The following is a 14219-nucleotide window of genomic DNA, read 5'->3' as shown; positions in this document are numbered from 1 at the left end:
ACAGAGAGAGGGAGAGAGAAGAAAGACAACAAGAAACTGACAGAGAGAGAGAGATAGAGAGAGAGTATTGGATAGGTGAGTGGTGGAAGATGAGAGGAGAGAAGATGAGAACAGAGGCGAGGAAGGAAGATCAGTAGGGATATGAGAAGAGAGAAGAAGAGGGAAAAGGACAAGTGAGGACAAGAAAAGTTATTGCCAAATAAGGTTAATAAAACTTGTTAATAACTGAATAATATAAAAAACAAGCTGAGGGGCCTCTTCAACATGATTTCCAGACTAACAAAGAGCCACAATGTAACTGAATTACATTCTATCCCTATAACCTGCAGTAGTAAAGACTTTTTCAATAACAAAATTGCAAGTAACAGCCTTTTCTCCTCTCGTAAATCATCCCCCCCCCCATGCATTGAGACTACATCAGAAACACCCATGACCTGGAGTTTTCCCGGAATCCTTCACACCTATCGACATCCCAGAACCCCTGATCTCCTCATCAAAATCTTCAACATGCCTATTAGAACCTATTCCTAGAAAACTGCGTAAGAACACTATAATAGATGAGACTTTACTTAGAATAATAAATAACTCTCAGTTCAGGATCTTCCACAATCATTCAAGATAGCTGTCATCAAACCAATATCCTAAAAAGCCAAACCTTGACCCCACCAACTTGGTCAACTACAAACTGACAAACTACAATCTCTAACTTTCATTTCCCATCAAACATACATACTCAGCACTGAGAGAGGGATGTCTGGCTACTGTTATGTCATTTTTAATCTCTGTACTAACCTGCCTCTTGTGCTTGCTGTAGTGTAGGGGCTTTAGGTCTGGGCCTCTGTCAAGCATTTCAGACAATATCTATTGCTAAAGGTGAAGTGTATAAACTAATGAAACAACCAGAGTTATGCAAGAGAAACCAGAGCAGCCAGACAGAGAGTGGGTTGGCTTACTTTCTAGGTCTAGATTTGGGGGACACCTGGCTATTCTAGCTTTGTTACCAGTCATGGCAGTCCAGGCCGGCAACTACATCTACCAGCCAGAGGATCATGGACAGAGAGGCCAGAGAGTCAACAGATATACATTGACCCATTCATGTCCAAAACAAGATCTTGCATGATATTGAAAAATGCTGACTGGCTTCAGGTATTAATATTTTCTAAAAACAGTTCTAATGTTATCCATCTAATATCCTATTTCTTTTTTTTCTTTTTTTTAACAGTTTTTAAGAGAAATACAGACCTCTGAAAAAAAAAAAAGAAAAGAGAGAGGTCCAAATCATGTTTACCAGACCGCCCCTCTATGATGCCTATTGTCGTGTCTGACCTACAGGTTAGCGTATATTATACTTTACCTACTGACCCTTTTGCTGTGAGACATTTTCTGTTGCCTCTAGCGCTACTGCAGTCGGACACAAAAGAAAAAAAGAAGAGGACAGGAGGAAGAAAATAAGCCAAGCAACATCATCCAACAATTTCCCCTGCATTCACGCTGACCTTCAATCCCTCCGCAGGCCTTTGCTTAAGCTAGCAACGTCTCAGCTTACACCTGAATGTGAAAAGCCAGTGAAAGAGAAATCTGCAATGTGCTAGTCATCTGACTGTACACTCCACACAAGACAGAACCGGTCTCAATGTCAATGCATCTTTTGCCACTTTTGTGACTTTAAATCTGCAAGTTAAAGGAATATTACAGAATCCAATGAAAATATATCCCTCCGAAAATGCAAAGAATAAGAAGGGAAGTCAACTCCAGAGGTAAAACTCAGTTGTTGCCATCACTCAAGGTACAGTCTGTGAATCTGGTGAGAGGTTGTCAATACTTGAGCTCGACAGCCAATCAAATTACAAAACTCCCATCAGTGCTCTTGAAGCCACGTGTTGATTGGTTGGAATGTGTATGGCTCGGTCCCATACATTTTATTTATTTCCAATGTATTTATTTCCACAGCTAGAAGACTATGAGGAACAATTAGCTATATTTGACAAAAAGTGTATTACAGTAGAATCATGGACTGCGACTTTAACCATATTCTAATAGTTTGGTAATTGGTAGGTAATGTCTTATAAATCATATAGTCTTTACTGTTAAAATGCATGTAATCGCCTTGAAAAAAATATATGTTATATAAAATTTAAATTTAAACCAATGTATATTGGTATAAGATTAAACTTCCCATAGTTAACACAAAAATATTATGTGAAATTACTGAAAATTTTGGTAGCTCATTAATTTCCCATTATGTCTTTAAAAAGACAGTGGTTCCTTGTCACCAAAGACCTAATTAACTAGACTAGAAAAAAGTCAATCGTCAACGACATGATTTGAGCTGTGTTGTTGATGTGAGCTCAGCGAAGCTCTGAGGATATGTGGGGTTTCAAAAACAAATCTGGTAAGGCTGTCAATGAGGTTGAGGAAATGGGGAGACAGGCGGGCACGTGTCATCAGCAGATAGCAGGCTCATTACGGCAAGCACTAGGTTGTCTAATAATATCACCTTCTGCCCGTTCGTGCCGCGAGGGGAAAATATCCCCTTTCATGTCTCTCCCAGATCAGTGGGGCTACCGCACACACACGAGACCTACAAGAACAGGCGCAACATCCTTATCGACGCGGGCAGGCAGGAGTGTGTGTGTGCGCGCGCGTCTGTCCCTCTAGGCTCCACACTAAACTAATTACAAAGCTGTGGCGGCACTGACACACTACTGCGGCGGTAACAGAGATGGAGAGCTAAAGTTCTAGTGACGACTGACCCCGCGTAGGAGGCATGGCGGAGTTTTGAGTGGATTTCCTTGACTACGGGAACGGAATGAAATGTTAATCACCGACTGGGACAGCTGGGGCGCAGGCGGGCGAAGTATGAACTGAGTTTGACAAGCCTAACTGTAGAGTGAGCGAGGAAAGAGAGAGAGAAAGAAAGGGGGGTTAATAAATTGTACGTCGTTTATACGTATAACGTCAGCTTACATTAGCATGCTATCCACAGAGTAGACAGCTTGCTAGCGAAGGGGACAGTTGTTGCGGTCTGCGTTGCAGCGATCTGTAGTTACATTTTTGGGAAGGTGCGCGTGAAACTACGGCGTAGGTTTTGTCATAGGGTACAGGGCTACCTACAGTGTAGATTCTACGCAGAAACTTAAATCCGCCTTTAGGCTGAGAAGAGAGAATGTGTGTAACCAGTGGCGGTCCGTGCATTTCACGACTGGGCCTTCAGCGATGTCCTACACGATGTTAAACTGAGTGAATCCACCTCATAATACCATCATTATGACGCCATGGCTCTCGAACCATTATATTTATACAGAAAGGCAGTATAAGTGAGCATTGCATCACCTTAACATAGTCGAGTACAACAGACTTTATTAATATTTTGAGCATTTAAAATCAATACACCCGTATTAACAATACATTAAGAGTACTAAACTCTCAGTTATATGATCGCTTGGATATTACTGTCACAACTTAAAAATAAAAGGCGATTTTCAGGGATTAGTCTACAAAGTTTTATTAAGTCCACCGAAAGTAGCCTATGTGAGCTTAAACAAGTTTGTCCACTAAACATCGCATTGTCCCACCTGCAAAGCAGTTTCATTAAACTTCCCATCCTCACGATATCCAGTTTTTCTTGAAAGTTCCGTCTTGAAAATGGCGTTGTAATTGTATCAAAAACTGGAATTATCAAGTTGGTGTAAACTAGTTTATTTGAGTTGGTTAATGTAATTATATTTAGTCTTACCAATTGAAACAACTAGCATAATAAGCATTGAAACCGATGTACGTCGTTTTCGCATTAGCCAGCTAAACTGAGCACTGAAGCACTGCACCGGTCTGCCTCAGTATCCAATCAAAGGACGTCACGTTCAACGCGAGGAAAGAAATCTTCCGGGCCTTCTAGAAGGCCCAGTGTCGCCAACTCGAAGTCTGATTGGTTGTCAAAACTGTCTGTTTCAGTTCATTCAACTTAAATGAACTGAAACAGCCAGTTGTGAAAACCAATCAGATGTACACGGGCCTTCAATGTGAATTCTGAAGGCCTCAGGGAAGAATTCTGTTCTCGGGGAAGGTTTCTTGGAGCGTGGCAACACATGATAGTTGAAATATGATTGGATGAAAGCTCTAACATAAATTAACAACGCTGGAAGCTATGAAATGAAGATAATGGACTATGGGGAATAATTGAATACATATTTATGAAAAGAAAATATTAAAATTAAAAAAAATAAAATTTTATTACATTTATTTTCTGATGATGTTTAGGCCAGCAGAGAAGGCCTTGAAGGCCCTGACGGACCACCACTGTGTGTAACTGTGTGTGTTGGAGAGAGAAAGAAAAAGAGAGACAGAAAGGCATAGGCAGAGGAGAGACTGAGTGGGGGAGAGAGAGGGCGAGTGTGTGTTCACTCCTCCACTCCTCCTCACGAGTGCTACTTGACTGAATGTTTTTTTTTGGAGAAGCTGTTGAACAAAAAGTGAGGGTCTTTGTTTTCCCAAAAGCCAGAATGTTCACTGCATTCATCAGATCCCAGAGGCACTTGTGCACTTAATCTGTCCATCATGACTGTGTGGGAAGAGAAGTGGAGGGTGGCGGAAAGGAAGGAAGGAGGGAGGGAGGGAGGGAGGGAGGGAAGGGACTACTTGTTGGTGGTTGTACATCAGAGCGAGCACTGATGCGAATACGCTGTCTAATAAGAGGCAGGCTGCACAAACACCAAACAGCCACCAGCGCATCCAAAAGTGTGTGTTTGGGGATAGACACCACACACGCAAAAAAACACACACCCACACAATCCCGACTGACATATTTGTGTTGAATTTGGAACATGCCTGTGGCTGACCTGCAAATTTCACATGAAACTTGTTTTCTGGTTTGAGGATCTGCACATAGAGAGGACAGTTTGGGGCGAAGTCCTTTACAGCCCAGGCCCTGAGAATGGTCTGATGGTCCTGAGTCAGAAAGTGGGAGATATTGAGAGAGGGGGTGGATGGGAGGGAGGGGGGTAGATGATGGAGACAGACAGAGGTAAGAAGAGTTAACATACATCACATATTGTGTCATCTTCCCACTGTTACAGGCCTAATTAGGTCACATTAATACAATAGCAGTGATTGCCTCACTGATGACACATACTGCGTCCAATAACGCATGTAGCAAAAATGTTTAAAATAACAGCAGCTTCATCATAAAACCAATGGACTGATAATAGCATAATCTGTGTTATTCAAAGGAGGAAAAAGCAACAGAAAAATGTCAAAACAACAGAGCAGAAAATATGTTAAATACAGCATTTAGCTAAAGAGAAAAAATCAGAAAAAGGAATGTTAACCGTGACAAGCACTGAGTCACAGAGGTAAAATGGTTAAGTTAAAGTCTGTGATAAGACGTACAGCAGCAAAGCGATCCACTTCAAATCTGTTGCTGAGAATGAAGCAGGCCTCGGCATCATCCATCCTGTGGCCAGTCACACGGAAGAGAGAGTGGGGGCGCCAACCAGGAAGCAACCATGGACAACATGAAAGATGACCCGGGGCAGACAATTGTCAAAAAATTGTGAAAAAGAGGACAGAGAGAGTAAGAAAGAGATAATTATTATCTGGCAGGGAACAAAAGAAGTGATAAATGTGTCCATCAAACCCACAATACGACATGGCTAATACCACTGAATGCTATGAGACGGCAGCAGGGGTACATGATGTCTGTTCGGTTCTCTGCTCCTCCCTGAAAAGCCTATGACACATAAGCACTAGGTGGAGAGCAATGTTTTCGATGACACTGTGGCCAACAGCCCGGGGCCCAGAGCACAGAACTGGCTGGCGGAGGCAAGGATGTTGGGGGGAGGTGGGATCAGGCTCATTCACTCACTTGGCCCTCATCAAGTCCTGGTCCTTGAGGGCGGAGCCCTGCAGGTAGATGACCCTCTGGGCCCACAGGGGGATGTGCAGGACCCGCCGCACCTGGACGTCCATCTCAGCTGGACAGAGGATTACCACGTAGTAGTCCTGATGACAGCCAGACATTCCGATTGAAATACAAAAGTAAACCAACACGATACACACACACACACACATACACGCATCGACATAGAAAACGCACAAACACGACCAGCCACTGAATTGCAAATAAATGGATGAGGATCAACTGTACATAGCCATTGCATTGATATCAGTTCAGAAACCAATATGATAATATCCTATTTTTGTAAGTTCGTTATAAACAAAAAAGATAATACTAATATTGTTGGTGGTGAGAGGCTGCAGGATGCCACCCGATTACTTCCCATCCAAGCTTCTACAGTATGGACGCTATGATGACGCTTACAATTGCTCCATGTACCCATTGCCTGTTAGCCAAGTTGAATGATGATCTTAAATGGGCAAGGATGAAAGTGGTACCTACCGAATGGGGTTTCTACCAGTAAGGGGAAAACTGCTGGAAGAAAAATGTTGTATTGATGGTGAGGAAATTCCTTCTATTGTAAAGAAACCGGTGAAGAGTTTAGGATGGTGAAAGAGAGATTCGTATAGATGGTGAGGTGATTCCTTTTTTTGTAAAGAAACCAGTTCCACATTGAATGACCAAGGACAGGGTGAAGAGTTCACAGATTCCATTATTAAGGCTATAAAAGACCTTTTTGCCTGGTGAACTGTAACTGTTTGGGCTTTTTCCACAATTAAGGTGGCCTTTGACTGTGTATAGTTGCTATTTCAGAGACTGAGAAATTTGAAAGGATTATGAATAAGGCAGGTAGAAAATAGCTTGGGGTGCCTGGGGCCTAAGTACTGTATCATTGTATAGAAAAGGAACTTTAAAATGACCAATTACCTGTTTGATAGTGGAGTTAAAATGTGTTAAGACCAGCCTGGAGATGACTTTATCTCAGTCGAGGCATCCCGCAGTCAAGAACACTGCTCCAACAGTGAGAACAGGAAGGATATGGAATCCACAAGAAGTGGTTCAAAGTGCAAAGGTGCATTACAGCATATCTGGACATCATTGGGCGGGTACAGAGTAGAAGACCAGGGTTTGGGAAATGTGACAGTTGGACAGCATGGGGTAATGCTACATCGCCAGAGAGAACGCAGATGGTTTATAGTTTTGTTTGCGAGAAAGAAGAAGAGGCTAGATTAGCAACAGCAGCTCCTCAGGCAAAGTAAGAACAATGGATGAACTGGCATAATGCTAAGAGGAAGATCAGCTGAAAAGAATTGTGGTCTATTGATGCTTTCCACATTCAATGAATTGTTGGAGACACTTTTGATGTGCCCCTACATCCGCCGAACCTCAGTCAGTGGGTGAGTGAATATGGAGGCTGCAAGGTGCATATGGGTGTGACTCATTAAAATATATTCTTTCTGGTTGTAAAACTGGCTTGACCCAGTTGACTGTCTTGAGTTAACAATTGCCTTTGACGACGCAACCGAGGAAGCCTTTCAAAGGAAGAAGCTAACGTATGCAGAACTGGTAGCGGAAGTGAGGGTACAAAGTTGGCATGCACACACAAGGCCTGTGGAGATAGGTGTTTGTAGCTAAATGAACCACAACCCTTCAATTGGATTTTGGTTATCGAGGACGATCACTCAAAGGAGTTCCAAAGGAGTTGTTAGAGGCTGCTGAAAGAGCGAGTAAGTGGTTATGGTTGAGGCAAGATGTTTGCTTGCCTAAGGTGACGAGGGTTCGTATTTCATTTTATTCCTTTACCCTCATTCTGGTTTGTAATCGCGCGTGGCACTCCCATCCCTTGCTGTAACCTGGGTTTGTATCAAATTCATATCCTTAACCTAACTAGATTGGGCTAGGTTGCAGGGTATGAGTACTTGCATGTGACAGTGAGCAGTTTGGTCGCTGTGGGAAATCCCAAATTAAAAGCAAAAGAATTTCACCATATTTTCCCAAAAAATGATTATATTGATAATATTGTCAATTTCAGGTTAGAGTCTGTACCAGTGTTCCCAGGGCTGTAGATATGACTACAAAGATGCATAAAGACACCAAAACATGCTAACGCATATTTCCCACATGCAGACAAGTGTTCACTTCACATGAGCACAGTGAGCATGGGTCCACATGGGCTTTGTTAAGCATGTTTCTTTTTTAACTTGTATATTTTCTCTGAAGCCCATAACACTTTAAACACTTGTAAAAACGCACACATAACAAAGCCCATGTTCACAACAGTGACATGACATGCAGTACTTACACATTCGTGTCCTCATTCAAACATTTTTTAAACACATGTAAAAACGCACACACGAACGGTCGTTAACACGACTGATTCATATCAGAGCTTCTGTGATCACACAACCATGCCAGCTTAGTAGGAATAACATTAAATTGCAATTACAAGCTGTGTGTCCGACTAGTGCCAATGTCACAAACACATATACAGACACAGATATTCTCACACATATGTACGTATATACCACACTCAAGTGACAGGGACTGTATTTCATTTACTGACACAAATGTAGACACATATACATGCATGTGTACTAGCTACATACATACATGTATATTTCAACATTTTATGTACAATCATGGTCATACACATACACAAAGACAGAAACACACACACACTTTGTCCCACTTGGCATGGGCCTGGTCTGGCCTAGCCTCGGAAACAGACCTGCAGTCTGGGGTGGGCAAAGAACTCGTTGAGGAAGTCCATGAGGAGGTCTATCTTGAGGCAGCTGACACAGAGCACCACATGCTTTTCCGTCTGGGCACGATAGCGGCTGTAGTTCCCTCCAGACTTTTGCCGCTCCATCCACAGAAAGGCCAACTGCTCAAACTGCACACACACACATACACACACACACACACACACACACACACACACACACACACACACACACACACACACACACTGCTCAAACGGCAGACGGACCAACAAATGGAATCTAATGGAGCAGCACTAACTTCAACTGTACGCGGCACACTGTCTGCTATTTGCTCAAAATGACTCCATTGCGGGGATTGCCGAGCATTAAATGGCTGAGTTTAAGTAAGGTGTAATTTAGCGATCACCACTGCCATTCTCTTTTGAGTATGCTGATTAGACTATGGCAACGACGGCAAACTGTAATACAAATTCACCGTGTTAATCACTTCATTATGTTCTCGAGGTACGAAGGACATCCAGGGGGAACGTGGGTGTGAGTTAGCAATCTCAGGATAATTTGTCTTTTAGGGGAGGAATGGTGGCAGTTCAGAAAATAAGATGGACATTTTTCACAGCTGAGGTGTGTCATGTCTGGCTGGAGTGGCAAGTGTTTTGAATGTGGAGTGCTGTCCTTACGGGGCTGTATGTGATTATCCGATGTGATAGGAGACGGTAAAGGTGTCAGTCACCGCCTACAGAGTCTCTTCTAAAGATGCCACCACTTGATCATATAAGTGAGGAGATGAGAGGAAAGAAAAGGAAAAGAGATGAGAGAACATGAGAGAGGGAGAGGAGAGGGAAGGGGAGAAGAGGAAATGGAAGGAGAGGTGAGGTGAAGACTGCAGAGAAGAGGAGAGGGGAGAAGAATGGAGAGGAAAGGGGAAAGGAAAAGGGGGAAAAGGGGAGGCTGGTGGTTAGGAGAGTAGCGGAACAAAGAGGGTTTCCCCATTGCTCTGAAATGTGAGGTGCAGGGAGGGAGGGGGGGAGACACTAAATGTCAGAGAGTATTTATGGATGAAAGGGAGGGATGGAATGGGGGACAGAGAGAGAGGAAGAGAAAGAAAAAAAGAATGAGAAAGAGAGGGTGGGGAGGGCCACATCACCGGTTTGCGAATACAACCACACAAGCTCCACCCTCCCAGTGTATTTCCCTCTCAGGGAGGTTATCTTATCACACATAAGAGCAGCTCAATGCCATCATCAGTTAGCGTCAAGCCCTAGAGAGACATTTTGTGTGTGTAAGTGTGAGTGAGAATATGAGTGTGGGTGTTTGGGTGCCTTTGTGTGTGTGTGTGTGTCTGTGTGTGTGCCTCTGTGTGTGTGTGTGTGTGTGTGTGCATGTGTGTGTGACAGATCTGCTCCATGTCCACCATCTGTTGGAATTCCCAGAGGATGCATAGCAGCTCCTTAGCCTGCTGTTTTTGTCAGAACTATTGCAGCTTTCAGTGAAAAAATGTCAACACACCAGTGGAAGTATCCACACAAGTCACCATCCAACCCAGCCACACCTGCTGCACAACACTCCTGGGAGTGTGACTGTCTGTCTTACCACTGACACTGTGCATGACAACAAGAAAATAGCTCCTCTGCTTTTCTAGGTACTTGTCGGGAGACAAAGGAAGAATACTGCAGGTGGGTACTTCTAAATCTCTATTCACTGTCTCCATATTTTTTTTTTAAATGTACCCAATTGGTGGTTTTGTCTGAGAAAATTGCCTGAACTATCATGACCAGACATTCTGGGCTTGTACAATCTGTCTCTGCGGTAGCCAGCTGCTGATTACTATACAGAATAACTTTAGTCTATCCTCAGCATGTCTAGAAATCCTCAAAAAACAGGCAATTAGAAACTCTGAATTTTGTTGCTTAGTTCAGCTGCAGAGTTTGTTGTTTTGGCAGACAGGACTTGTTTTTTTCCAGAGGGGAGAGCATGTGGTTGTATTCTGGTTAAGCCTAAACAATGATATGCAAACCCAGAGAAAGCATACAATGGCATATTAAAAATGCCTTGGTGGGTGTGCAAGAGCAAAGCATGCATTCTGAGCAACAACTCATATGCTGAGGAGAAGACTGGTGATGAACTGGCAGGCAAGTCAAAAGTGCAACATCTCCTACTGTATTTCCACTAATTAATCTCCCTTCTGTTCTTGGTACATTGAGGTGTCTCAACATTTCTACTGGTAGTACCTGCCAGTGCAAACTCTGAAACTGCCAACTCAAACCTAGAATGAACCAAGCTTCAGTATCTCCTGTAGCCCAGGTGAGACGAGTCACCACTTCTCTCCCCGTCTGGACCACCTCAGTCAGCGGGGGGTCAACTGTGACCCACCTGTATGGGGAGGACGATGAGGGCCACACAGATCATGATGACCACCAGCAGCTGTGAGGGCCAGATCTGAGGCGTGACGTCACCGAAGCCCACGGTGGAGAAGGTGACCACGCAGAAGTAGAGTGAGTCAAAGAGAGTCAGGTTGTTCCCCGCACGCTCCAGGTGCTGGATACCACAGATACTGAGGGGGGGGGGAGAGAAAGGAGGCATAGAGAGAAGGAAAGAAGGAGTGGAGGGGGAAGAAGAGAGAATGAAATGAGGGGAGGAAAGAATTATTACAGTCAATCATAGAATACAAATGTAAGCCTGGGTTTAAAACCTTTCATGTATGCCCCCATTTAAAAAGTGTGTGTGCGTAGCATTTTAAATGTGTTCATATGTGCACAAACGTGTGTGTGTATGTGTGCGTGTGTCTGTCTCTTTGCTCAGAGTTGAAGGGCCTGTTGAGTCAACATTCTGTCAATGGTGGAAAGGTCACCTTTTCTGCTCCCAGCTGCTTTGTTTCGTGGGCTTAGCCACACAAAGCACTGCAGCTCACTGGCCTCTATACCACCACAGCACCAAACATCACCCACCTTTCTCTCATCTCTACTATACTGCACAGGAACCCGCTATACCACCACAGCAACTGTGATGACTGGAAAACATAGAGGACTATTAGCGCGAGTACACGCAGTTTCGCCATTGGCCACGGCAACACATTGTTGCATTCACAGAGAACAGCTGGCTGTCAAGAGGATGCCCCCGTGTCTCAAAACAGTGCTGGACCAGTCTGTGAAATTGGTTAATGTAATGCAGGGTCAAACAGCGTCAACTGTGTCACTTGTATACTTTATATTAGGTATCCTTTTAGAGTGAAGTTACTTGAGTAATTAATAATGCAATCTACTTCTCTAAGAAATACATATTATGAATCCCCAGTGGCATTTACCTTAAAGATCTGGAAACAGGTGCGTCGTCATTTTGGATGGACATGTTTCTCTTTAAAAGCTCCTATCCATTCAAACCATGTTTTCACACCTTCCTTGTTAGACATGTCATTTTTGAATTGGCAGAGATTAGGAATTGAATTTTTCTATGACCTCTACTCTGATGGTGTTCTTTCCTCTTTTGACCAGATCTGTAGTCAATTTGACCTCCCCAAAAGTAACTTCTTTCGCTACCTTTAGGTCAGAGACTTTCTGCGTAAAACACTTCGGTGTTTCCAGCACTGCCACCATGCAACCCATTTGAGGTGCTGGTAGAGCGACCTGAATCATTTAGGAGGATCATTTCCATAATATACAATAAATTGACACAGGAGCGCCACTCACTGCTTTCATCTTTAAAAGTAGATTGGGAATCTGACTTAGGTGAAAGCATTACCGACGATATGTGGCTCTCTATCCTGCAAAGAGTACATGGTTCATCGATTTGTGCTAGGCACAGCCTAATGCAATGTAAAATTCTTCACCGCTCACACTGGAGCAACCTAAAACTTTCAAGACACTTCCCAGACATAAGTCCCATCTGCAGCCAATGCCATTCATCCCCTGCTACTCATGCCCACATGTTTTGGGCTTGCAGCAAACTTAAAGACTTTTGGTCTTTGGTTTTGAAGCTCTCTCAGAATGCATAGGTGGGGATATAACCATCAGTCCTTGCCCATTCATGGCCATTTTTGGTGCCTCCCCAGACCATCTTAAATTGTCAAAAACATATTCAGATTCCATTGATTTCGTGACTTTTATTGCCAGACGTTTAATCTTACTCAAGTGGAAAGATCCCCATCCTCCCACTTATACACACTGGATTGAAGATGTGCTGTATTTTCTTAAACTAGAAAAGATAAGGGGTTCTGCAAAGTGGATTTTTGAGTTATGGAACCCATTTAGCACTCATGTCAGAGATAAAATCCTGCGATGTAAATCATTTCTACGCATGCCTATTGCTCAACTTAAAATTTCAGCTCTGTATGAACAATCATCCTGTGTACTAATAACCTAGTCCTGTGTTGTCTTGTCTGAAATTCTGATATCCTTGACTTTATTGTGTACGTGATTATATGTTATGTTGATCTTGACTACACCCATTATGCAACAATGTATATTGTGCTGTACAATTTTTTGAAAATCCCCCCCCCCCCCCCCCCCCCCAAAAAAAATACACATTATTCCATGTCACATCCCGTGCTCTGAACCTAACCAAGCAGATGGTTAGGGTTTAGAAGTACATGATACATTTGAATGAATTCAGTATAAGGTACATAGTATCTACAGGTGCCTAAGTATGGCCTTCTTCTCACACGCTAAACACTTTCTCATCCACAAATATGTCCTATCTTTTACATTATCTCTGAAATATAAGCCTTAACCTCTCTGTCAGTCTTTCTGAGGGACCCACCAGGTAAACATGAGGCAGACCAGAGTAGAGATGAGGATGAGGACCTGGTTGAACATGGCAGAATGCGTGCGCTGGATTGCTCGATGCAGGTCATTCTGAAAAACAGGCACACACAACACACACACACACACACACACACACACACACACACACCCCCACACACACACACACACACAGGTCAGCCATGCTTCATACTACCGAAAAAGCAAATAAAATAGCCTTTTAAGTATCATTAATTCATTATTAATCTATTAGTCACACTCTGTAAATAATATTTTGTATAATACTATAACTAATTATTGTTTTGTAGAATAATTAAGGTTGCTGTACCTGATATCTGTAAAACATGAATTCAAACTCTACAATTAGAAACTAAAATTGTAACACAGTCCAGCTGAATTAACCAGCCAGGAAGCCTCCACCATAGAGGCGAGCATCTCTGCCTGTTGTTTACTTTATCTATTATATTAGTGCAGGGTATTAAATAGTGTTGCACCGATACCGATACCAGTATCGGATAGGGCCCCGATACAGCACTAAAATGGTGGTATCGGTATCGGCGAGTACCAACAAATAGTGCAGATACTTTTTTTTTTTTTTTTTTTTTTTTTTTATCAATGGTTTGGTCCACAAACAAAACAAACACACAAAGAAACAATACAGGGAAAGAAAAAAAAAAAGAACTGACCAAACTTTAACTCTATTGTGTTCAAAATCAGAAAAGCCACTGTGCTGCTCAGTAAGGTAAACCATCAATTATAGAGGACTAGTCCTCAGTTATGTCTGAAGTGCTGAAACTGTCAAGAAATGTAATTTGACTTTCTTACTGTTACACTAGTATTATACATGGG

General features: G+C 42.9%; 1 protein-coding gene across 1 annotated transcript in view; it reads right to left on the bottom strand.

The window, feature by feature from the left end:
* The window catches only part of kcnt2b (potassium sodium-activated channel subfamily T member 2b), a gene marked incomplete at both ends in the record, with an annotated part of 45450 nt that overhangs the window by 13943 nt on the left and 17288 nt on the right, over positions 1 to 14219 (bottom strand). Inside the window, 6 exons of the mRNA XM_080856688.1 lie at positions 4836 to 4944; positions 5386 to 5449; positions 5861 to 5997; positions 8622 to 8786; positions 10987 to 11167; positions 13369 to 13463. Of these exons, the coding sequence (XP_080712814.1) occupies positions 4836 to 4944; positions 5386 to 5449; positions 5861 to 5997; positions 8622 to 8786; positions 10987 to 11167; positions 13369 to 13463 (751 nt within the window). The remainder of the gene's footprint in view (positions 1 to 4835; positions 4945 to 5385; positions 5450 to 5860; positions 5998 to 8621; positions 8787 to 10986; positions 11168 to 13368; positions 13464 to 14219) is intronic.

Source organism: Sprattus sprattus, assembly GCF_963457725.1.
Source record: "Sprattus sprattus genome assembly, chromosome: 18".
Lineage (NCBI taxonomy): Eukaryota > Metazoa > Chordata > Actinopteri > Clupeiformes > Clupeidae > Sprattus > Sprattus sprattus.
The sequence above is the reverse complement of the archived record's forward strand: the minus strand, read 5'-3'. Positions and strand labels throughout refer to the sequence as shown.